The sequence below is a fragment of the Ambystoma mexicanum genome, chromosome 10, assembly GCF_040938575.1.
Source record: "Ambystoma mexicanum isolate Mex_15411 chromosome 10, UKY_AmexF1_1, whole genome shotgun sequence".
Lineage (NCBI taxonomy): Eukaryota > Metazoa > Chordata > Amphibia > Caudata > Ambystomatidae > Ambystoma > Ambystoma mexicanum.
This window is the reverse complement of record NC_090932.1, coordinates 877235489-877261257: the sequence shown is the minus strand read 5'-3', so window position 1 is coordinate 877261257 and position 25769 is coordinate 877235489. Positions and strand designations below refer to the sequence as shown.

At 46.9% G+C, this 25769-nt stretch overlaps 1 protein-coding gene across 4 annotated transcripts in view; it reads left to right on the top strand.

Moving 5' to 3' along the window:
• ACAP2 (ArfGAP with coiled-coil, ankyrin repeat and PH domains 2) overlaps positions 1-25769 on the top strand; it is a 1585345-nt gene that overhangs the window by 613180 nt on the left and 946396 nt on the right. For all 4 annotated transcript variants that reach the window (XM_069618585.1, XM_069618583.1, XM_069618582.1 and 1 more), the window contains exon 8: positions 18548-18643. In XM_069618585.1, coding sequence (XP_069474686.1) covers positions 18548-18643 — 96 coding nt within the window. The remainder of the gene's footprint in view (positions 1-18547; positions 18644-25769) is intronic.

The following is a 25769-nucleotide window of genomic DNA, read 5'->3' as shown; positions in this document are numbered from 1 at the left end:
GCGGCGAGCACCGGGATACGCAGGTTTGCGTGGTTGAGGAAGTCGGGGTTTGCTCCTGATGTGCAGTCTCGGCTCCTCAACATGCCCTTTGACGGTGAACACCTTTTTGGCAGCAAGGCTGACGAGAGCCTTGAGAGGTTGCAGACCTCGAAAGCTGCAGCGAAGTCGTTGGGCGCTGCAGTTCGCCAACCTCTGCCTTTTCGTCCTAGGGGACAGCAGTGGAGGGGTGGTTCCTTTCGCTATTACTCGTCCTTCAGTAAAGCGAGAGGAGCTGGCAGTCAAAGAGGCCAACGCAGGGGTACCAGAGGTGGACGACAGGGTACCGGTGGTGCCAAGGCCGCTCGGGCAGTTGCCTCTTTGCCCTCAGGTAACGCTGCGGCCACTCCCACTCAGTCATGAGGCCATGTCCCATGGTTCGCCGGTTGGGGGAAGGCTGGCGCAGCATCTTGTAGAGTGGCATGCCATTACTTCAGATGTGTGGGTTCTGGAGATCATAACCCACGGCTACTGTCTTCCCTTTCGGCACAGGCCTCGCGACAATCCACCGGGGAACCTCTCTTTGCAGAGTCCGGATCCACTCCTTGCGCAGGAAATTCAAGCCCTGCTGGAGAAAGGCGCCATAGAACTGGTGCCTGTAGCGGAGAGGAACAAGGGATGGTATTCCCCTCATTTTTTGATTTCGAAGAAAGACGGGGGATTGAGACCCATCATGGACTTGCGCGGTTTGAACAAACTCCTCAGGAAGGACAAGTGCAAGATGGTTACTCTCTCTCAAGTCCTCCAGGCCCTTCAGCTTCAGGACTGGTTGGTGTCACTCGACCTCAAGGATGCTTACTTCCATGTGCCGATCCATCCCAAGCACAAGAAGTACCTGAGGTTCGCGGTTGGCGACTTGCACTTTCTGTTTCGGGTCCTGCCGTTCGGATTGACCTCCGCCCCGAGGGTTTTCACCAAGCTCGTGGTGGTGGCAGCGCATCTCAGGCAAGGGGGATTCACGTCTACCCCTACCTGGACGATTGGTTGATCAGGGGGAGCTCTCCCGAGCAAGTCCTGGATCATCTGTCCGTCACCTGCCACTCCCTTCACAGGCTGGGCTTCTCCCTCAATTTAAAGAAGTCCCATTTGCCAACACAGCGGCTCCAGTACATCGGAGCAGTGCTCGACACTTCCCTGGGGCAGTGTTTTCCTCCCCAGGTGAGAGCTCTTCACATTCAGCAGATGGTGCACAAGTTTCAGCATGCCCAGACGCTCCCAGCGTTCGAGTTCTTGAGGTTGCTCGCCCTCATGGCATCCTGCATTCTTCTGGTGCCAGAGGCTCGCATGCGGATGAGATCTTTGCAGTGGGCGCTCAAGACGCAATGGTCGCAGTCCTCCGGCAGGATGTCGGACCCGGTTCAGGTGCCGCCCTCGGTCGCCCGGGACCTTCTGTGGTGGGCGGTCGAAGGCAACTTGATGAAGGGGGCTCCATTTTGGCTTCCCTGGCCGGAGGTGACGATCGTGACGGATGCATCCCTCACGGGTTGGGGAGCTCATGCCAACGGGCTGACAGTCAGCGGTCGTTGGTCTCCGTCGGAGTCCAGACTCCATATCAATCTGTTGGAGCTGAGGGCCGTCAGGCTAGCCCTGAAGGCTTTTCTGCCGACTGTGCGAGGAAAGAGTGTCCTGATCCTGACGGACAACACAGTGGCCATGCACTACCTCAACAAAAAGGGGGGGGCAGGGTCACTTCCTCTGTGCAGGGAGGCGATGCAGCTCGAGTTCTGGGCCATCCAGCAGGAAGTTTCGATCTCGGCAGTTCATCTGGCCGGAGACGAAAACGTGACGGCGGACGCTCTGAGCAGGCAGAGCACGATCTCTCACGAGTGGGAGTTGGCTCAGGAGATTCTCCTGGAGATCTTCGCCCTTTGGGAGACCCCTCAAGTGGATCTCTTTGCCTCCAGTGTCAACCGGAAGTGCGACAGGTTTTGTTCGCTGGAATTTCCTCCAAAAGGAGCCTTAGGAGACGCGTTCGTGGTGGAGTGGTCGTTCCCGCTGCTGTACGCGTTTCCTCCAGTCCCCGTCATCCCGCAAGTGCTGCAGAGGTTACGGAAGTTCGGTTCCCGGATGATCCTCATTGTTCCGGCGTGGGCTCGGAGGACGTGGTCCCCGGACCTTCTCGACTTGTCCATCTGCCCTCCACGTCGTCTTCCCTACCGAGACGATCTGCTCTCACGGGAGGGGGGTCAGGTTCTCCATCCAGAGGTCAGATCCCTCAACCTTCACGCTTGGCTTCTGAAAGGTTGAGGTATAAGGATTGGGACCTCCCTGAAGACGTGATGGAGGTGTTGCTTTCGGCCCGAAGGCCAGCAACAAAGTCTCTGTACCGTTGCCGTTGGCGTAAGTTCTGCGACTGGTGCCGAGTTCAGAATGTGGATCCTTTTGCATGTGACATCCCCATGGTTCTGTCCTTTTTACTTTCTTTGGCCCACAGGGGCTTGCAAGTGGGTACCATTAAAGGTTACCTGGCGGTGCTGTCCATCTTTAAGCGCTCGTCTGAAAAGTGTTCTTACTTTAAAATCCCTTTAATTTCACAGTTTCTGAAAGGGCTCACTAATGTGTTCCCTCCGTCACCTTTCCTGGTTCCCGGTTGGGATTTAAACCTTGTTCTTAAGTTTCTTATGGGTGCTCCGTTTGAGCCTTTACATTCTTGCCCTTTGAGGCTGTTAACTCTGAAAACTGTGTTTTTAGTTGCGGTTACTTCCGCTCGCAGAGTGAGTGAGTTACAGGCACTTTCAGTTAAGCCACCCTTCACTGTATTTCACAAGGACAGGGTTGTCCTTAGATTTCGTCCTTCTTTTCTTCCGAAGGTAGTGACGGAATTTCATTTGGCCCAGACGGTTGTTCTTCTGGCATTTTATCCTCCTCATCCTGGTAAGGAAGAGGAGAGGCTCCATAGGCTTGATCCTAGGAGAGCTTTAAGCTTTTATGTTTCACGCATGTCCCGGGTCAGAGTGGACGATCAACTCTTTATTGGTTACGCTGGATAGCGTTTAGGGCAAGCTGTGACGAAACAGACTTTGTCTCGCTGGATTATTTTGGCCATCTCGGAGTGCTACCGCTTGGCGGGTAAGGACCCACCGGCTGGCTTGCAGGCCCATTCTACCAGGGTTATGGCTGCATCTACTGCCCTGCAGAGGGGTGTTCCTATTCGCAACATCTGTGATGCAGCCACCTGGGCTTCAGTACATACATTTGTACGTCACTATTCCCTCGATTCCATCCGAGCACAGGATCTGGCCTTTGGCAAGGCGGTCCTTTGCTCTGCTATTTGATTGGCTATTCTAAATTTTGATTCTAAATTCTTTCCCTCCTCCTTGCTCTGGTACTGCTTTGGGAGTCTGTCATAGATATGGAATACGTCGGGAGGACCCAATCCCCTCGAAGAACAAGTTACTTTCTTACCTGGTAACGTTCTTTCGATGGGATGGTCCGACGACGTATTCCATATCGCTCCCGCCCTGCCTTCCCCGCTGCAGAATTTCTTTGCGATTGCAGGTTACGTTCCGCAAGGCTTTGTGTCTGACTGGCAGTTGGCTAGTGTCACACGTTCTGGGGGAAAAAACTACAACTGAGGCTACGGGCGTCGTGCGTCCTACTTATCACATCGGATGACGTCGGACGTCGGAGGAGGTCCTTGACGACGGCGCATCGACGTCATCAGAGCAGGACATAGACGCCGAAAAAAGTTTCCGAAGCAGCACAGCTGTGGTGATTACATGTCATAGATATGGAATACGTCGTCGGACCATCCCATCGAAAGAACGTTACAGGTAAGAAAGTAACTTGTTCTTCTGATCGACAAGAGAAGCTCTAGAAGCGACAACTTCTTCCCTTGGGTTTGTGGGACCAACTAACCCCGAGACGAACTTCAGTGGAAGACCTTCCCTGACTGGCTGTACTACTTTACTGTTGCAGGAACCGATGCCAGGGGTCGAGAAATCTATAGTCGAGTACAATGTCTGTGATGCGGCCAGAAACTCCAAGAGTCTCCCGAGGACTCTTCAGAAGTAGGACGACCAGAGCTCGAGTCCCCTCACCAGAGTGCAGGGCTCAAGGAGTGAAGGAAGCCCAACCGGTATCCAAGATCCACGGTGGTGCTGTTTACCGAGCGCTGAAACCGCAAAGTGCTGCAGATCTAAAAAGAGCCCGTAGCTGCCGCAGAAGTCCTCCCTTTTGTCCCCACGACTAAGGCCCAGGAACAGAACACAGGATCTGCATCGCTGCAACCATACAGAAATCAGCTGGACCCTCTTCTTCTAACCACAGGTACTGTTCTGACTCGGGGTACTTTAACCTCAGTGTCTGTAGCTTGCTCTTCTCAGTAGAGATTTGCAATAGCTGCGTTTTCTAGAGTTGATCTCAGCTCTAACTTTCACAAGTGTAACAGCTTGTGACCCTACAGTGATCTTTCTTCAACAAACTATCTAGCTTTGTGAAAGACATTTACTATCTAAAAAGTGCCTCAGCTCCTTAGACTTTGCCCCAGTTGACTTTGGCTGTCCTGGCTCCCTGCAGACTCTTCTATTCCATTTAACTTTGATTCTTACTGTCCCTCGCAGGCGATGCATTGGTTTTAAACTAATATTGCTGGGAAAGGTTTTGTATCTAGACTTCATTGGAAGATTTAAAGTGCTTACATGCTCTGAAAACCTGTTTAACCTTTTTCCTTCCTGTAACCTTTCCTTTCTGCCAGCCTCCGAATTTACAAAGTGTACTAGTGATCTATAAATGCAATTACTGTCCTAGTTAGTGAAGGAAATGTGTAAGAAGCATCTCTAAAGAGTATATACTAGCATTGTGTTGATTCTGAACACGTTTTTTAAAGTTTATTTACGTGTTACATATATTTCCAATAAATAATTGTGCAACATAAACCTTGAGTATAAGTGTTACTTGGCTACTTGTACTAGTGGATTTCATTGCTACATCTCTACAGCTCACATTTACCGCTCTTGAGATAAGCTTGGCTGCTCAGTCACACTACCAGTGCAGGCCTGTACCAACGGGTTACCTAATACCAAGAGGACCAGGGTTGTGTCTCCCACAGGGTTACTACATCATTTCTTTTTTAAAAAAAAATAATTTTATTACAACAAAAACCATATACAACAAACGTCCAGTGCGTATCACAATTTCCAGTATTTGCTTTTATATTTCCATATCTGCTGTCTGCCCCTCTCACTCCCCCCCCCCTCCACCCGAGCCAACTCCACCTCACTATTTGCACCTATTCCTTCTGAAGGGCTTCCTTTTCTTTGTCCTCATCTGAGTCCTGGTCGCTCAACCAGTCCTGGGTGGGCCCATATAGTGTGGATACTAAGTGCTTCCAGGCTGTCAGGGATTCTGCTTTTTCTCCCTCCCCCACCCCCCCCCCCCCTCTGCCCACTGTTTCCTGCCATACTGCTGTTTGAGCCTCGGTCCATTTCTGGAGGTCTTCCCACCAAACTTCTTATCCTAGGTCTATTACACACTTTCCATCCCAGGGCAATTCTGCGCTTGGCAAGTATTTACGCCAAGTCTTTTAATTTATTCACATGTTTTAGTTAGAGTGGCCTAGGGAATCCTCCTACCAAACATGCCCACGCCGATCCAACATTTATTTTGATCCCCTTCTAGTCTAGCCGGTGGGCTACTTCTGCCGAGAATTTCCCAATTTCTGGGCATGCCCAAAACATATGTCATCCCCGCGTTTTCTTCCCCGCATTTGGGGCATGTTTGTCGTTTTGCATTCTTGAATCTAGCTATTCTTTGGGGAGTCATATATGCCCTGTGGGTTATATATAGCTGTATTTGCTGGAGCCTCACGTTTCTAGACACTTTTTTGTGGTACCCCTGGACCCGCTCCCACATCCCATCACTCATGGGTACTCCCACCCCTTCTTCCCAGTCATATCTTAATTGTGCCACTTCCTTCCCCGCCTTGGACATCAATAGCTCATATAGTCTAGATATCGCATGCCCTCCTTCTGCTATATCATATATTGTTTCTATGGTAGCGTCAGGTTCCTCGTCTAATGTTACTTCTGACCATATCTCTCTGATCCGCCGTGTCATTCTGTTATATGTGATATATTGCCCAGCATGCAGCCCCGTTTCCTCCACCAACGCCCCGAATACCTTTATCTTCCCTTCTTGCCATATGTCTCCCATTGTTACAATTCCCACCGGTTCCCAGTGTCTTCTAATTGTCCTCATCAGTTGTCCATCTCCTCCCGCCAGTGAATCAGCGGTATTTGTGGTGAGCATGGGGTTGGGCTTCCCATGACCTGACAGGCTCTTCGCCACACCTGCCTTCCCAGTACCAGAATCTTTGCGCGCCCTTTTAACTCCGATTTGGGTAGCCATATTATTTCCTTTAGGAAGAACGGAGCACATTCTAATCTTAGCAGCCTCGATTCTGAGGTGGGGTCTGCAGGTAACCACTTGGCTACATATTGCAGTTGACTAGCTAGGTAATAGATCTCGTAGTTCGGCAGTTTTATGCCCCCTTTATCATGTGTATTCTGCAATTTCCAAAGGGCAATTCTTTTGCGAGTCCCGTTCCATAAAAAACCACCTACATATGCTCTGTAGCTTCATAAAGATTCGCCCCGTATCGGGTATGGTTTGTTCCTGAAATAATGCAATAATCTCGGCAGTACCACCATCTTCAACAGCGCCCCTCTTTCCATCATTGCCAGGGGGAGCTTGGACCTGAACCTCATATTATTTTCTATTTTATGTACCACTTTCTCAGTGTTGTATTGATGATCTTCGTCCGCCGTGTGATATATATCTATTCCCAGGTATCTAAATGTATTTGGCTCCCATGGTATTTCTAAGACTGGCAATTGATTGCATGGGACTCCCACATTTCCCCCTAATGGAAATATGCATGATTTCCTGGGGTTCACCTCTATTCCTGATAGCGACGCAAATTGCTCCATCACTTCCATTATGGATTGGAGATTTTCTTCAGGGTATCCAGTACAGCAGCATGTCATCTGCGTATAGCGAAATTAAATGCGGCCCCCCTTTTTAGTCTGATCCCTATTTCCCCATACTGCTGTCTCAGGCATTTTGCCAGGTGCTCCAGTGCCAAGATGTACAGCATCAGAGACCATGGGCATCCTTGTCTAGTACCTCTGCTCAATTGCCATCTTTCAGAGACAATAGCCTCTGTTTTAACTCTGGCTAGCGGCGCACTATACAGTAGTTTAACCCATTTAAGTTACCCTGGTCCTAACCCATAGTGAGTCAGGGCTGCAATCAGCCAGGGCCATTTGACAGAGTCAAAGGCTTTTATCGCGTCCAGTGATACAATAGCCATCTCAACCGAGTCTTCTTTTGTGTGTTCTATAACACTGTGGAGTCGTGTAAGGTTGTCAGATATGTTCCTTCACGGAACATATCCTGTTTGGTTTGGGGGTATCAGTTTATTTATGATCCGTTTCATTCTGTTTGCCAATACTGTTGTAAGTATTTTGCTATCTTGGTTCAGCATCGATAGTGGTCTGAACGATCCGCAATCTTTGCCTGGTTTGTTGGGTTTAGGGAGTGGGATAATAATCGCTTCTCTTAGAGAGTCTGGCAGCCACCCTGTCTTGAATGCCTCATTCAACATTGCTAGCAGCGGGGGAAGCACTTCGCCTCTGTACACATTAAAAAATTCACTGGAAAGCCCGTCAGCCCCTGGGGTCTTACTCGTGGGTAGTTGCACTACCACCTCTTCTAGCTCCTCCAGTGTGATTGGGGCATCTAGGTCCTCTCGCTCCGCTGCGCTGATTCCTGGCAAGCCTAGGTCCTCCAGTTTATCCATTATTTCCCTGCTGTTGCTCCCTTCATTGTCCCTGTATAGTTTCTGATAATATTCCAGGAACTCTCGGTTAATGCCCTCTTGGGTGTCTACTATTTGCCCATCATCCCCTGTTATTGCTCTGACCGGGGGTCTTGGGGTCTCCATTTTGTACAGCCATGCCAACATCCTTCCTGGTTCCTCCCCCCACATGTTGCCTCTCTACATACTTTTTGTAGTTCAGATTACATAGTCTCTCCCAATATTCTGCACATTCTCGTTGCAGTTGACTAATGGTTTTGGCCTCCACCTTCGTGCACCCCCCCCCCCTCTGTTCAAAGTGATCTCTAATTTGGTTTCAGCCTTCTGCTAGTCCCTTAATTTGCCTCCTTGCAGCCCTTTGGATTTGGCTATTGCTATCCCTCGCACCACGACTTTGAAGGCTTCCCATAATGTGCCGGCTGACTCCCCGCTCCCAGTATTAGTCTCGAAGTACCTTACAATCTCTTCTCTCAGATCCTCCCTAAACATTGTATCTTTTAGTGCTTTGGCTCTGAGTCACCAAGTTGGTATCTTGGATCTTGGGGGTCGATATTGCCATGTTAAGACTAGCGGCGAGTGGTCTGACAGGACCCTTGCCTTCTATTCTATCTGTGCTACTTCTGCTATCAATTCCTGCATGGCGAATATGTAGTCAAGTCTGGTGTATAGGTTCTGCGGGGCGGAGTAATGCGAATATTGCCTGTCTTGTGGGTGACTTACCCTCCATGTATCTTCTAGCTGGAAATCGGTCAGCAAAGTCTATAGGGCCTTGGCCGCGGGGGCGGGCCTATCCTGTTTATCATCTGACCTGTCCACCTTTTGGATTTAATGTGCAATTAAAATCTCCTCCCCATATCACCGCCCCCTCAACCCCCCCCATGTACATGCTCATTTTGTTATATAGGGTCCTGAAGTATGTTACTGTGTCCTGATTCGGGGCATATGTATTAATAATGCATATTTCCTTATTTTCCACCAGCGCCCGTGTAGCCACCATTCTCCCATCTGCTTCAGATGTGGATTGTAGTAATTGAAATGGGACTTGCGGAGCTACCCACGTAATCACCCCCTGGCATATGCCGACTATGTCACCCCGATAACTGTTCCTCTCCACTTCTTCTGGATCACTTCTAATTTTTCTTTTGTGTGGTGAGTTTCCTGTAAGAGAGCCAGTCTATTTTCTGCCGTCTCATATACATCATGTCCTTGTTCCATTTTAGATGGCTATTAAGCCCCCTGACGTTCCCCTGACGTTCCAAGAAATTACCTTAAGGTCCCCCGTGTTTTAGCCACTTCCCGCCCCCCTTCTGTATCTTCTGGATCCCTGTACGGAGTGCAAATGCTAATGCGTGTAAGCTCATACCCCATCATAAGCTACCCCCAACTATTAACACTGCAACTTCCCCAACTCCCTCCCCTCCCCCCGTGCCCCAACTTAATCCCCAACTCCCTGCAATCCCGCCCTCCTCCCAACTGGTGCCCAGCTCCATCCCTGGATCTCAGGCACCCCCGCATCTAGTCCTTTTCTTGGTTATTGCCAATACTCTGGTCTCAGCAGGGATATGTCGCCCTACTGGCGCCTCAACTACTCTACCTACTGGGGATGGGTCGTCTTCACCCGGTGTCTCCTGTATTGGTGATGGTTCACAGTGCATTTACAGCTAACAGTTGCCCATTAGGTTTCTATATTCCAGTCCAACAAGTCCAACTATTGGGTGTTTAAACTAGTCAATGTTTGCACTTTCCTAACGCGTTCTTTGCGCCCCCTTCTGACATCTCTGCTGTAGTTTTGCCTGCCCCCCTAAATATCAGACATGCCGCCGGCTCACTTATCGTGTCGTCCTTGCTCTTGACCATCTCCAGACTCCGGATATCCCTGGGCGTCCAGCCAGCATGTCGCCCCCTCCGGGGTTTCGAAGAAGTGTGCTTTGCCTTTGTGTAGGACCTTAAGTTTCGCATGGTACAAAAGCATGTATTTGAATCCGGCTGTCCGCAATCTTCTTTTCACTGCCATGTAGTTGTACCGTTGTCTCTGTACCAGCATGGTATAGTCCGGGTATGCGGTGACAGTCGCTGACGCCCACAGATCTTTTCCCTGTCTCTGTAGTTCAATATCTTTGCTATGATTGCACGGGGAGGAGCCCCAGGTTGAGGCCTTCTCATCAGGGCCCTATGCGCTCGTTCGACCGCAAACCCCTGGGAGAGCTTGCCAACCCCTATTTCCTGGATGATCATGTTCTCCACATAGTCTGTAGGATCCAGGCCTCCTTCTCCTTCCGGCAGGCCTACCATGCATATATTATTGCATCTTGCTCGCCCTTTGGCCTCCTCAGCTCGGTTCTCCAGATTGGACACTGTTGCTTCAATATTTGCACCTCCTTGGCATTGGCGGTGCTAGTATCCGCGCTAGTTTTCACAGCGCTTTCTAGGCCACTTGTCCGTTCTGTCAGCGCTCTTAGATCTTGCCACAATAGGTTGACTTCTATCCCTACTGCGTCGATCTTCGTTTCCAATGCCGCTTTCAGGTCTGCCATCGCAGCCCCCCATGAGGATTTCAGTTCCGTTATGGCTGTAAGGATCAAATGGTTGTCCCTTGGGGAGGTTGTAGCTTCTGGCGCAGTGGCCATGGTTTACGCAAGCGTGGTCGGGGACTGCTGTAGTTTCGTGAAAATGTCCATTGTTGGCTGCTTGCCCTTGCCCTTGCCTTTGCCTCTCTTGAGAGCCATTGCACTGGGCGTCCACGGCTTTGCCTGTCTGCTGCTCACAATTGCGTCTCGCCTGCGGTATGATGGTTGTTGTGCTGATCCACAGCCTTAACTTCTCAGATGCGGCCTTCTTGTGCTCTGTCTGTGTGTTTATTCATCAGAGTACGAGTACCCCATGAGGGGTTGCTGCTTTATCCTCTCGGCCTTTCGGCATGCGTATTCATAACTATGCAATGGGGGGACCAGCACCTCACCAGTTCCAAGTGTGGGCCTTGACCTAGTCTCCGCTAGATCCCACTCCTCCCTCTTTGTACAGGCGGTGGTGTGTGCTGGCTATTATGAGTTTTAGTCCTTCCACACGGACTAGGGTTCTCTTTAGAGATGTAGGACGGGCTGATTTTTCAGGGGGCACGGGTGGCCGTCGTCAAGGATGGTGAGGGCGTTGTCGACCAACTGTATGGTTGTTGCCTCTGTGCTGCAACTGGGTCTGAATCTGGATTGGTAGGTTTGGAGATTGTTGGTGTTGCTGTAGTTGTGTTGTGCGGCTACCGCTTTCTCTGTGATCTTACCTATCAAGGGAAGATGGGTGATGGGGCGATAGTTACCTAGGTTGTCTGGATCCAGAATGGGTTTCTTTAGTAGAGGGAGGATTTGTCTGGTTTTGAGGGTCGATGGGACAGTGCCTTGAGTTAGGGAGCTGTTGGTGATCTCCAGGTAGGGAAAGAGAGCTTCTGCGGGGAGGGTCCTGAGGATGGACGCTGGGAGGATGTCTGTATACAAAGTGGCTTTTTAGGGTTTCTACCAGTACCTCTGTGAAGAGTGTCTTGAATGTTGTCCAGGGTGTGGCGATTTCGCAAGGAGGGACGGAAAGTTGTTCTCTGGATGCAGAACTGGAGTCTGTGTGCTGGCAAATCTTGCTGATTTTGTCGATGAAGGTGTTGATGGCGGCGGATTGTTCAATGGACTGTAGTATGGCAGGGGTGGGTAGCGGGGTTGACACAGTGCTTAACCGCTTTGAAGTGGGCTCTGCTTTTGTTGTCTGCTTCTGCTATGATGTTCTGATAGGAGTCATTGGCTGTGTTGATTAGTTATCAGCGGGTTGCTCAGAGTTCCTTGAGCGCTAGGCCGGATGCAGTCCTGGAGCGGCACCAGGTTTTCTCTTGTTTCCTGATGACTACTGCTTAGGTTGAGTTCTTGCATGTACCAGGGTGCTGACTGTTTCAGTTTGCAGGTGTGTGGTTTCAGAAGCAGATGTCGGTTGATAGAGCCTGAGAAGGTGGCGTGGAGTGCTTCCAGTATAGTCACATTTCAGTTGGGGGTGTTCAGTCCTTGTAAGGTGGAGGTTGGCAAGGTCTTCCGTGACGGCTTCCACCGGGAACTTCTGGAAGGAACTGTAGGTTTGTCTGATCGGTTTCTGCTAGGGGTGCTTGACTAGGGTGGTGTACAGGATGTTGAAAGGCACAGCTAGGTGGTCAGACCAGTCCAGTGGAGAGAAGAGTTGTAGTGGAGGGAAGACAGTGCAGTGATGATTAGGCTGGGGATGTTGCCTTTCTCATTAGTTGGGTCTTTTGTTTTATGTGTGAGGCTAAGGGTGTTGAGAAGGCTGAGGAGAGCTTCCTTCATCGGTTTGCTGGCCTTGTTGCCTGAGAGATTGAAGTCACCCAGGAAGATGTTGTTGGTGTACCTTGAGGAACATGGTGGTGACCAGGTCAGTGATGTCTCCTATGAAGGCAGTGTTGTGTTTGGGTGGTCTGTAGATGAGATGCAAGGTGACTGTGTCCATCGGGAAGAGTGGGAAGTGGCAGGAGAGAACTTCAATGGAGCTAATGTTTTTGACGTCCAGTCTGGTGCAGGGCCACAAGGTCTTGTGGATGACTGAGGCCTCTGCCTGTCTTGTTCGGCTGCTCTCTGTATTGGATGCTGTAGCCATTGGGGACAAGGAACTCTAGGATGTGGATGGAGGTGGGTGTCAGCCAGGTCTCAGTGATGAAGATGGTGTCAAGATTGTGTGTAGTGATGTGGTTGGCAATGTCTGCTGCATGGTTGATAGCTGAGCGGATGTTGGCGAGGATCAACCTACGTGGTGAGGGGGGGCTGATGTGAGTGAGGTTGCTACATTGCTGAGTCCATGCCTTAGAGGAGGGGCATTGGTGTTGGCTGGTGATGGTGGGAGAAAACACATGTCGCTGTATACTTGCCTGTTGTCTGAGCAGAGGGTTGGGCCCTGTGTCCTCTGTCTGAATATAAATTGCCCTTTTCTTAGTCTGCCCTTCACTTCGGATACTCAGGTGAGAGATGCCCTTGATCTAAGAGTTAAGAGCAGAAAGGAATAGGCAGGGCTAAGAAGGTGGTTGGGGCTTAGGCCATGTGACCTAGATCCATTTGAACTTGCTCACCAACTGCAAAGGAAAAGAGGCTGGAGGGCTGCTTAAGTAGGGAAAAAGGACCGCAAAATTGGAAGGCACCAACTGTTTAAAGTGACAGGTGGGCACTGCTTACGCCACGTGACCTAGATACACTTGCACCTGCTCCTCAATACCTACAAAGCTTCTTTTTCGCACAGTGAGAGATTGCTGAAGATGTGCAGGGATTGGTATCTAATGCACATGCTCCTCTGGCACCTGGCATAGCTGAGTGCCAGGATATCCGGATGTGACACTCTGGGTAGGGGTGGTTTGCAGGGCTCTCTGGGGAGGTTAAGATCATTATTTTGTCACACAGACTGTGACGCTTGGTACCAAATCATATTGAAGAAACACTTTGTTGCGCAGTATATATAATTTAACATTTGGAAGTTGCAGCAAAGCAAAAGGTTAATCCCTTGATTCTGATCATGACATACACCACAGGACCTTTCATCATGTACGGTTAATCATGTGGAGGAAAATGCAGATATCTGTTCAAAGAATGAAGCTGGGAAACCTTGGTGTGTCCAATTTTGCCTGGCATCACAGAGATGGCAACTATTAATTTGGGAGAATTTAAATCCTTCTTCGTAAAGTCATGAAATCTTGCACTCGTCTATTGAAGAAATGGTACAAACACCCGTTGCATAAGGGGTGGGCTAACAGAGTCCGGGATTGCATGGGATTGCATGGGATTGTATGTTTTTCTAATGTGTTTACCCTGCAGTACTGCTATGAGGCAATCCAACCTCACCATAGAGAGTCCAGCGTCCATTTTCCATGACGCAGCACTTTGATAGCTTTATGGTCCCATTACCAGTGGATGCTTTACGTTATTGTATTCCATTCTAGTCTAGTAGCTAGTGGCACCCCTCTTATGTCTTCTTTCTTTATATCAATTTGTCACCAAGTTGGGTATGTTTTGAACCCAATTATTGGTCTGAGACTCAAACCTGAGTCAGACTATGCTTGATTATTTTTATGCATTGATAGTACCAGAGTAGCATCTACTTTAAAAAACTTTATTTATATGACGGTCACAATATTGAATCACATTTGCATGTCACATACCATATCAACCGGTTTCTGTAAATATACGATTTATATTTTTACCGTTATATGGAACATGTAGTACGTTCATCATCCTGTATCTGGGGGGGGGGGTGTTGTGGTGTTTGGCCAGGTCAGATAGCTAGGGGGCCCCATGTCTCTGGGTCTGCTCATGTGGGAGACCATAATAATGAAGCTCTCCTCGCATTAATTAATATAGGTCAGGTCTTTAAGCCTTGATTGTAATGTTGGGGCTGTCCTGGATTTCCTGCATCTACGAATGCTTCGTTTTGCCACTGCGCAGGCCACATTAAATAGCCTTCGTGTCTTGATGGGTACCTTTCCGATATCACCAAGTAGGTATTTCAGTGGGGTGAGTGGAATGGGTATGTCTGTTAGGGTGTTTGCTATCTCTTCGCAGAATTCCAGAATGGGTGGGCATGTTCAGTACATGTGGAATGAGTCTGCTTCACTGATATGACATTTGGGACAGATAGACGATTGTCCAAGGCAGAACTTTGCCATTTTCTTGGGGGGTAAAATATAGACGATTTAGTATTTTTATTTGTATTAGCCTCAGGTTTGCCTTGAAAAACACTGCTTTGGTAAGCTGCGAATGTCAGGTCCATTGTGTGTCATCTAGTGTTATGCCCAGGCCGCTCTCCCATATAGCCTTCATTTTGTTGTGCATGGGAGTATGGGTCTGTATCAATTTGTATAGCTTGGTAGTGTTGCAGCCGACCCCATTTGGTGCCATGGCGGCTAGTATGAATGGATGGGCTAGCGGTTCAGTCAGGAAAGAGGACCACCATTGACGAAACGCTGCTCTCATCCGATGGTATTGCAGTGCCTTAGTGGGTCCTAGCCCTATTTTAGCCTGAAAGTCGGGAAGCGGTACGAATGTTCCATCTGGGAACATGTCCCTATTGTTAGCTGTCATTGGGGGGTGGGGGTGGGGATCACATGTTTTCTGTACTGCTAGGTCCTGCATGGGGGAAATACTGGGATAATGCCACAAGGGAGATGTGTTGCAAAATGGGGGTAGTAACATCAATCCTCTGGAATATTCTGAACCAGGCTTTTACTGTACTTCCTACTGGGTCAATAGATGTGGGGTCACTGTAGGATTGCGCAAATAGTATCAATTTAAGATCAATGGGGGAATCCACATATTTTTTCGCCCCAGAGATGTGCATGGGCCTCAGTGTCCGCAAACCAGTATCGTATGAATTGAGCTTGAGCCGCCTTGTAATTTGAAATCTGGTGCCGCAAGGCCTCCGGTGTCGTATTGCTCCGCCATTTTCGCCAAGCTCATCCTATTTGTCCCATTATTGCAAATAAATGATGATGCCATGGATCGCAGTCTGGTTAAAAAAAAAAAAAAAAAAAAAAGGTCCTGCCTGGCCATATCAGAATGTTGCTGAATAAGTACAGTAACTTAAGCAGTACAATCATTTTCAGTAACGTTATGCGTCCGTAGGATGATAGAGGAAGGTTATTTCAAAGTTTAAGCTTGGTTTCCAGTTGTAGGATGACCGGTTCGTAGTTAGCAGAGTACAGAGTGTGGCGGTCGGTGGCTACTACCACCCCAAGATATCAAGCCGATGTGGGGGGGACCAGCGGAAACCCAGTATTGCCCCCATGTATGCCGCTCCGCGGGAGACTGGTATCATTTCTGACTTGGATGCGCTGACCTTTTAACCGGAGTACCTGGAAAATTTGTTTGTCATTCATGATGGAGGCGAGATTGAACTCAGGATCTCTGATGTATAATAGGGTGTCATCCGCGGATAATGATACGAGTTGGGGAGATTCCTTGATCCGTATACCATCAGTGTTTTTGTCTGATCAACGCCACCATTAATTTGATAGTGAGGTCGAATATAAGGGGGAAAAGGGGCATCCCTGCAATGTGCCTCTAAAAAAAGTGATCCTGGGTGAAAGGGTGTGATTGGTTCTGACCATGGCTCATGGTTTGTTGTACACTAATCAAATATAGCTAAGGAATTGGTTTCAGAACCCAAACCGGCCAAGGACAGCAAACATATATTTCAGGTACACCAAATCGAACGCTTTTTCAGCTTCAAGTGAGGCAGCAATTACTTTGGCTTTAGGGTCTAGTTGGGAAATGATGGCAAATAACCTACGTATGTTCAATGAAGTGGACCTAGAAGGGATTAATCCTGATCGATCACGGTGTATCAAATAATTTATATGGGGCATTAAGCGGTTTGCTATGTCCTTGCCGTAGATCTGTGTCCGAGTTGATTAAGGAGAGGGGGGGCGGTAGGATGAGGCCTCCTGTGGGGGTTTGTTTGGTTTGAGATTGACTGCCACCCTTAATGTTAGGGGGAGTGTCCCTGTGGGATGGCCTCTTTCCATATTGCAAGTAGTTTAGGGGCAAGTTCTGGTAAATAGGTTTTGTAAAGATCTATAGGAAGGTCATCTGGGCCTGGAGCTTTCCCACCTGCAAAGTTTTTGATTGCTTGCCCTATCTCTTCTATGGTCAGGTGGGATTGCATCACAGCACAAGACTCGGGAGACATTTTGGGGATGGGATTGAGTCTATGTACCTGGGGAGATTGCAGTCCCGACACTGAGTCAGCGTTGGCATACAATGTTGAATAAAACTTTTCCCCCCAACGCATTCCTCCCCATCTCGCCTACAGACACTGGTGATTGGTTACATATTGTTCTCGGCTTTAACCAGTCTAACTAGGGATCTACTAGCTTTGTCCCCCCTACCCGTATCCCCTAGCTCTAGCAGGAGAAGTGGTATATAGGATCTCACGGTCTGCTAATCTGTGGAAATTGTCCAGATGGGTACGAAGCAGGGTAAGTGTTGTCTCCCCCGGTGTAAGGGCATACGTGTTCTCCAATGTTCGTAGCTAAATCTCATTTCAGTTTAGTTCTTGGCGTATGAGATTTAGGGAACCATGTGTTATGGACAATATATGGTCTCTCAACCGACCATGAAGGTTTCCCATACCACTGATAGGGACCCCACTGATCTCTCGTTACAATTGAAGAATTCCAGTATCTCCGTTCTCAATGGGCCAATTACTGCGGTGTCGTGCAATAGGGTGGGGGGCATCCTCCATAGTCTGGGGTTGGTGTCTTGGCGAGTCACCTGGATCTTGAGTAGCACTGGTGAGTGGTCCGAAATGGTGCGAGGCAGGATCCAACAGTCCATTGTGAATGGGATATAATCTGGGGAGTATAGCCAGTAGTCTATGCATGAACCAGAGTCATGGACGAGGAGTAGAAGGTATATTCCGCAACCTGCGGGTGTAATTCCCTCCAGTCAATGAGGGGTACATGGTTCATGGATTGAAGGATGGTATGTGCTGCCCTGGTAAGTGATTGGAGGGGTCTTAGATGTCCTGTCCCTTAACGGGTTAAGGATGGTGTTGAAGTCCCCACCCCAGAGTACCTTAGTGTTTGTCCAGGGGAAATATTAACTCGACTATCTTGAGGTAGAATTCAGGCTTGTTAATGTTCGGACCATATGTATTGATAAGGGCGGTAGGATAGCCTCTCAGAATCCCCCAGAGAATTACATACCTACCAAGTGGTTCCACTATTGATTAGTCATCTGAAAGCCAAGGGGATGATGTATCACAGTAATAACCCCCCCCAGATTGTGACGAGTAGTCCGTACCAAGTTTTAGAGTGCCCCAGCTGTGAGTGAATGAGTCCACCACTTTGGCTGTGGCATGGGTTTCTTGTAGCATATGATCTGGACTTTGTCTTTTGACATAAGCTAGTATTTTCCGTGCCTTGGTGAGGTTACTCAAACCGCAAATGTTCCAAGTGAGAAGTCTAATCGGGTGATCGGTCTTGGCCATTACACCATATAGATCTCATTTCAAATCGGTCCATGCAAGTGTCCAGAAAGTGTAATATTCCAAACATGTCTGTCGTATTTTTGTTTCTCAAAACTTGACCTTGAAGGGTCCTAGCACGGCATACAGTACTGCCGCCGTTTGGAGTCGGATGTTTCTATCAAGAGCACAGCGTATCATACAGCCATTGCATGGGAAGCTGAGCAGTATGTCACGTTACAAACTTCACATCGTTCCAGAGAGTTGTACTTGATCCCAGTTGGAAAAGTTTGAGGCGGTTATGTTCCGAAGATGATCGCTGTCAGTTTCTGGATTTTGAGTCCTCTTGTCGCAGGATCAATCCAGAAGGATCTTTAGTAGTGCAGAACTCTGCGGTTATGCGACCATCTTAGTCGGCGCACAAACTCCCCCGTCGCCCCGCTTCCGCCCCCCCCCCCCCCCCCCCCCCCCCCCCTTGAGTAGCATCTACTTTTAGATTTTCTCTGTGCGGGGCATTTACATTCTTGTGCTTTCTTTTCACTTTACATTTGATTTTTGACCACTTATGTCATACCTGTAATAGATTGTAAAATGTACTGATAGTTAGTGTTTTTTAAGCACCTAATAAATAATTTTGATTTATGGAAGAACATAAGGTAATAGATTTGTAAGAGTCAGATTTTGATAAATTAACTTTTTCTGTTGCAGATGTTATCGTTCATGTTTGCTCATCTGACCTTCTTCCATCAAGGCTATGATCTCTTCAGTGAACTTGAACCCTACATGAAAGAACTTGGCTCACAGGTAATGAATTTCAGATCTATTCGGTCATAATAAATATATGACATTTATTTGGCAAATTAAGTGTAGGCCTAGGGAGGAGAAAGGAAATGCATAAAAGAGAGAATAATAGCAAACCAAGCAGGGAGAGTGAAAATGAGGTAGTTTAGGAATATGAAACGAAGAGGGGAGCTCAGGAACTGAAAGGTCGGAGAAAGAGGGATTATAGTAACAAAAGGTAGAGAAGCGGAGAGTGTTGAATGGTGAAAGCTTGTAAAACCATTATGCATATATATTTTTCCAGAACGGCATTTGCTGTGACACACAGCCTAATTATGATATTCACTTTCTCCAATAAACATATTTTTAAAAGCTGTGCTTATTTTAGCACCCCAAAATGCATTATTTGAAGGAGTAAAACTGGCATGAGGACCATCAGGCTTCGATCTAGAGCCACCTAGTGCTGCACATTGATGTGTAAAATTGTATTTTTGTTATTGTACTGTAATGGGGCTAATTTTCACAGAGGAATGGTGTACAGGGTCGTGCCCAATTGGGCTGGGTTTTTCTTTTCATGTGTGCTTATTTGTTTTTCAATGTGAGATTATAAGCATTACTTGTTAGGTTGTTGGCCTGGAGGAGCTGACAATTTCCTTACTGGTTTGGGAGGACCCTGCACATTATCCTGCCACTGATATGGAAAAAGTTTCTGACTAATACTGTGGTCTAGTCTAGGCCTCAAATCAAAATCCTAATTGTTGGTCCTTGTAGCATTACTCTTCCTCCAAATGAACAATCTACCAGCTGATCTTGAACCTGATTTTATGCGCGCCCAAGCTTAAATGGTTATCTCAATGGATTTGTTATTTGGTAAAGCACCTTGCTGCACCTGCTCCACAAAGAAAGACATTCTGATAACATCCAAAGTATTACTAAATCTGTTGGTAGTCTTCTCTTGTGGTGAACTGAGCCATATGCTGGATCTTTCAGCCCCTCTTAAGACACTCTGATCAGCAAATTCTCACCATAATTTATCAATGACCATGAATGTTTGGATGGCCAGGGATTATGAAAGTATTAAAAAAAATCAAGCAACTTCTTCTACTGATTTGTTCCTCCCCAAATGCAGCACTGAAACAGGCATCATCCTGGTGGTCGATTACATGCTTCAGATTTTCAATGAAGGGGAATCGTTCCTGGTGATCCTCCTGGACCTCTTTGGCTGAGTTCCACATGGTTGACAATCATACAGTACTCACCCTCCTTAAATGCAGGATGAGCTTCTCTGGCACCATCCTGAAATGATTCACGTCCTACTTTTCTGTCAGGGACCAAGCTGTCTAGATTGTCTCCCACAGGTTTGAACACTGGTCCTTCGCCTATGGAGTCCCTCTCTACCTGGTCATCTTAAGCCTCTATATGGGATCCCTGGGCTCACTCATAGATGACCCCTAACATTGCAATATACCACTGCTCCAATGATTGACAGTTGTACCTAGGTCAAGGGCCCTCAAAATATTGCTTGCCTTTGCTCATACATTTTAACCATTCAAACACAGATAATTAACTACTGAAGGCTTAATGCTACCAGGACAGAATTAATTCTCCTCCGCAACACCTCCCAGCAGGAACTACTCGAAGGCGAACGGGTACAATGCTCTACGGTGGCTGGGCACAATGTGCTAGGGTGGTTTAACCCACACCTCACCCACTCCCTAGGCTTTGTTTTGGATAGGAATCTTTCATACAGCAATACATTGTGAAAAAGGCTCAAACAACTTGGTATCTAAGCTCTCTACTCTGCAACATGAAGACCGTCCTCGAGGCAAAGTAGTTTGGAACAATAAAGCGGTCCCTAGAGATCTCACAAATCGAAAGGGGCAACTCCCTATTTGCAGGGCTTCTGGCTGCTCATCTGGCCTCTTTCAAAGCGGTCCACTGCACCGCTGCTATCCTCCTCGCTGGGTCTAGGAAATGTGTGTGCATGAACCTCACTTTCTATGAATAACACATCATGCAGGCTAGGTTCTGCCTCAAAATTGTGCCTCCGGTACAGGAAACAACACCTGATTTGCCAGCCTTCCTGATGGGCAAACTAAAAACATCAGTTGGCATATGGTTATCCCTCAGTTAGACCATAATTAGGCTAGCTTGCAAGAAGAAAATTAGGAAACTGTCATTCTCAGGCTACACTCTGGTCCTCCGGAGCTCCATCCCTGTGACAATCCTGTCTGCTCCAAGTCTCCTTTAGGTTTAGGGAAGAACTGAAGAACTGTCTCTTCAACACCTTGGAGTCACCTATATTCCTGCTATTTTGTGCATGTCCTCTTCGGTATATTGTTCTGTTATAATTTTTACTAATATTTACTGTATGACTTGTTACATTTTCACTATCAGTGTTTTGCTCTACGAACTGTAAAGCTCTCCGTTGCTCCCGAGCCAGGTTTGTGATATAAACATATATAATGATGGTGATAATTATAATAGTTATGAATAATAATATACAAAAGACAACCCATCACAATTGATGAATGCTTAAAATAGTTTGGGGAAAAATGGGTCTAGAACTTTTTCCATGAAACTCAATAAATATGTATATACTTGAGCAAGTAGGCTATGCTTATGCGTTTGCCCTGTGAGGAATCCAAGGAGCAAGTCCCTTCTCCTCAAGGTAGAGCCACCTCCTTTGGGAATAGGGAGGTGAGCCCGCTACGCAAGACACATCTATGGGACAGGTCAATCAGAATCTCACTGGCGTTGGTTAAACCCCTTCTCCCCTCCAAAGAGGACACAGTAGTCCTAAAGAAGTATTGAATTACACCTTCCTTTGAAACAGAAGCCCCATTGCTTATGGGTTATATGGTAGGTGAACCATATTATGAGCCTAAGGACCCTTTAATTGGGGAGGGCTTGGCTGATGACCCCATCCTGTGGACTTTGGTGCAAGAAACATGGAACCAATCCAGTTCAGTGCCTCACTATATGAAGGAAGACAAAAGGAGGCAAGGGGGTACCTGTTGGAGAGAAACAGGAAACTTGAAGGAGCCTGTGTACAGGCAGCACCGTTGCTGCAAAGCTAGGTGTAGCAAACCTGGAGGCGGGACCGCGTCCGATATTTGGTGGGCGCAGGAATAACATTGCCAGCGGAAAGCAACCGATCCCAGATGGGCAAGATTATCAGAAGTCACCCGCGCTCCCGAGCCTAGATGCACAGGCGACGAACCATTGTAGGAGAGGAGACTTATCACAAGGATGCAACGCTGCAAGTACCAGTCGCCACTGCCTTTTCTGAATGACGCCGATAAAACAGACACGCGACCAGCAAGGAGAAAGGGGAGGCTGGTGGTTGGACTCGGAAGAACCTATGAAGGGCTTAGAGACAGTGCTGCACAGCCCAGGAGACTCTGAACGTGTCAAAAGCCCTGAAGGCCTTAGACATCCTACCACACTCATATGGCTGCAATACCAAACGGCTCATGAGAGGCTGAGCTACGAGAAGCCCTGAAGGGGATGGAGACCTTGTAATTCTAATATGACTAATGATGCTAAGCAACCAAAGGGCTGGGAGAACCAGGACCCCCTGGAGGCGGTGAAACCAACATAATAAGCATACGGCCAGCCAGGGTCAGTAGCCGTGGAGAGGTTGAGCAGAACCAGAACCTTTACGAGAAATAGAATAAAAATAGCATATAGGAAAGGATTTTTGAGTTGGAAAACATTTCTGTGAATCCTGCTGAAGAAGTTTAGACTTCCAACACTAAAAGAAGTGTGAAGAGAATTCAGAAGTTCTTTGAATTTCTTTTGGAACTTTCCAAGCTCCTTTGACTGGGACTGCAGTGCTTACTTCCAAAATACGTGAAAAACTCTTTATTTTGAACCATCATCAGAGATGGACACTGAAACAAACAGAACTGAAACTCCTACAAGGCTGGGCATTAAGATACAGCCATCCCAAGCCAAGAGAGTAGCAGAATACTTCCACATGCTGATTTATATTTTCATATTGTTTGTGGTAGAGTAGGTTTCAGACAGAGGAGGATTGTTATTTTCAGACATCCTGACAAGCACCTTTTATTGTTTTCTTAGCATAGAGAACCACCACCATTAGCAACAGGGCTAGGCTGGGCATTTCCTTCCTTTTTAATAAAGTAAAGTTGAAACCCTAACATGTCTGTGTCTGTCTCCGATGTCTGACTTGCCACAGCCCCTTAATGACGATAGGAAATCCTATTCCTCTATTCTTTACAAAGCATTTGACTTGAATCTTAAACAATTTCTACAGTGTTCCTTTCGTCATATTGGTGTGCCCCATGCATAGCCTCGGATTCTAGGCAGCATCGTGGTCATCACATGCAGTCTTGCTCTATCAGGCAAACAAAAGCCTTTCTGTGGATGTGTAATTTGTGTGTGGAACTTGTGAGTGAGTCAGAGCCAGATCCTTTTCTGAAGTAGTTTGGAATGTAATTCATCCTTCCTTAGTGAATAGTTTAGCACATTTCAGCACCCTTTTCAGCGCTCTGTGGTTGCGCTTTACTGTGCTTGTAGCTTACTGGCTGAAAGTAGTGAAAAGGGTACTGTTTTGGTGTGTGAACAATCACTGGCAAGTTGTTTTGCATGATTGGTTTTCGTATTTTAATGCATTTCCATAACCTTATTTTGCCTGTTTTAGATGATTCCTCCTGCTTAACAGCTCGCACGCTCTACTGTTACATTGGCATGTACCTAAAAAGTATTGCATAGTTCTGTTACTGGAACCTGTTTTAAAGGAACTCTGTGAAAAGCCAGGCATGCTGGGATTTAGTCCTTATTTATAAATTGTCTCCATTCTAAAAGGTTTCCCTTTTGTCTAATCATGTCAACTTTGACAGATTTCTGTAGGTGCTGCCTCTGCAGCCCATGGGCACTTGCTTCAGACAAAGATTATCCAGAAAGATATTGATTAGTGTTAGCATCTTAGTTATCGCCTTACTTAAGGGTTTCTAAAAAACATATGCTAGTGTATGTTCCATAGAACCTTTGAAATAGATAGTACAGCTTTAGTTGTGAAACCACATCCAAAAAAGCGTTAGATGAAAGTCAGTGTTTCTCAGTTGAGCTAGCTTCTTAGTTTGTTGTCGTGAGTGAAACCCTGTAAAAAGAAGAAATGTCATAGCAAATGGTCTGAGGCATGTCCTTTATCTAGCCATCTGAAATGGGGTCTTGCATGTAAGTATGACCATTTTTTAATGAGCCACATGACAACCAAAATAAATATTTATTTATTAATATAACAGCCTCTCAAATGCAGGCACTTGGTGTTTATAGATTAGGGGTGATCCCTGTATTCTTTCCCTCATCCTTTGAGGGGTGTCACTCCTCCCTAGGCCAGTCTACCTACTCAAACGTTTCTGGTGACTATACAGACCGTTTCTACTGCTAAGTGCTCACCCCCCATGCTTTATGGTCTGGACTAGGTCTAATATAAAGAGAACTAGAGGCCTTCGCCTTATTGAACTCACTCAGGGACATTTTAAGTGAACAAGTGGGGCAGTCTGTTTGTCCAGGTACCTTTTGCTCTCGGTCAACCTTTTCACTTTATTTTTCTGAATAAAGTCTGTCTCTCCCTTTTCTACAGGGCATCCCCACCCAACAAAACAAGCTAAGGTGCTCATCAGTCAGTGAATGTCCTTAAATTATAAATGTCCACTGTCCGATTATGACCTGTCTGACCCTACCGCTATGTTTGACAACTCTAAACATTGGGAATGACCCCCTTCTTCGGAGATTTGTTAGCTTATGGTTCAGCCAATTTTCAATAGATGATCTTCCAGTAATCTCTAGTGATCACTTTTGATATTTGATATTTATAACACGCCTGTACACAAGTGTTGTTAGGTGTTCACATAGTTCATTTGTTAATGTCATGGAGTTTTGTTTCTTCTCGTTTTCTTCTAGTACAGGGGATCCTCTCTCTTTCCCATGTCGACTTTATGCAACAATTTTCATTTCCTTCTGGGCTATTTTTTATTTTCTTAAATAGTTCATAAGTTTTTATTTCCAGTTTCTCTTCTTTTGAATATCTTAAAGGCCAGCCTATTCTTAGGTTTCACCTTTATATCTGGCTCTGGTATCTTTCTTGGGCCTTTCAGGTATAAATCATTGCTCATTGGATTATTTCCAAAATATATCTCCTCCTTTTCTCTTTGCACTGGCTGTACAACCCTTCCTTCTAAACTGAGATGAGTATGAGTGTTCCAAAATGGACTCTCGTTCCATTCTGGTTATGTTTTCATTCTATTGACTGTGACGACTGAGCATTCCAGTAATGATTCTCATATCCTTCCCTGGGTTTCCCGTAATCCCAGTTACCTTTACTATTTGGGATTAACATCACCAGAATTCTCGTTTGATGAGGATCGGCTTCCTTTCCTCGTGGTCTGGCATCATGGGTCTTCTTGACCGCCTCCTCTCTCTGTTTTTTCGTGGATGGCGTTCCGGTCTTACCGGTGTGCCAAGGGTCGCCTCGTAGAACTCGCCAACAAATTACAAAAGTAGTCAAAGGAGTGTAAGCCGGTGCAAGAAATAACACCATTCTATTCAGGGCCCAGACGCAGCTGTGACTGCAAAATCAAACCGAACGCAGAACAGTACTGCATGAAAAGGCTGTGTCAAAGAACCACCCTCGAAACAAAAACTTTTATACAAAGTAAAATAATTAGCATTTGCGATTGTGTGACATAGAAAAAAATCTCCCACACAGAAATGATTGGTCCTTGCACTTTGGACCCATATAGAACTCCCTATGTTGTGATTGATCATTGGGGTCCATTAACCTTCCCACATCGCCCTCAATGAGAATAATGTGATGTGACAATCCACCCCTAATTCCCACAACACAAAATTATATAATTTAAACATTTGAGACGACCAGCAGAACTTTATTATTCTGCCCTGACCGACACTTCTGACTCATCGGAACAGTAACCCACAACACCACCATTAGAGCTTTGACCGACGGTTCTACTATTGAGTAATTGTTGCATATTATGAACATTCTAACCGTCTTCCCAGGGAAATGGTCTACATGCGATTTGAAACTGCAGTGGGTCTTGACGTCTTCACTAGAACATCATATTTCATAAATTATTTTGAATTGGAAAATGGTAATATA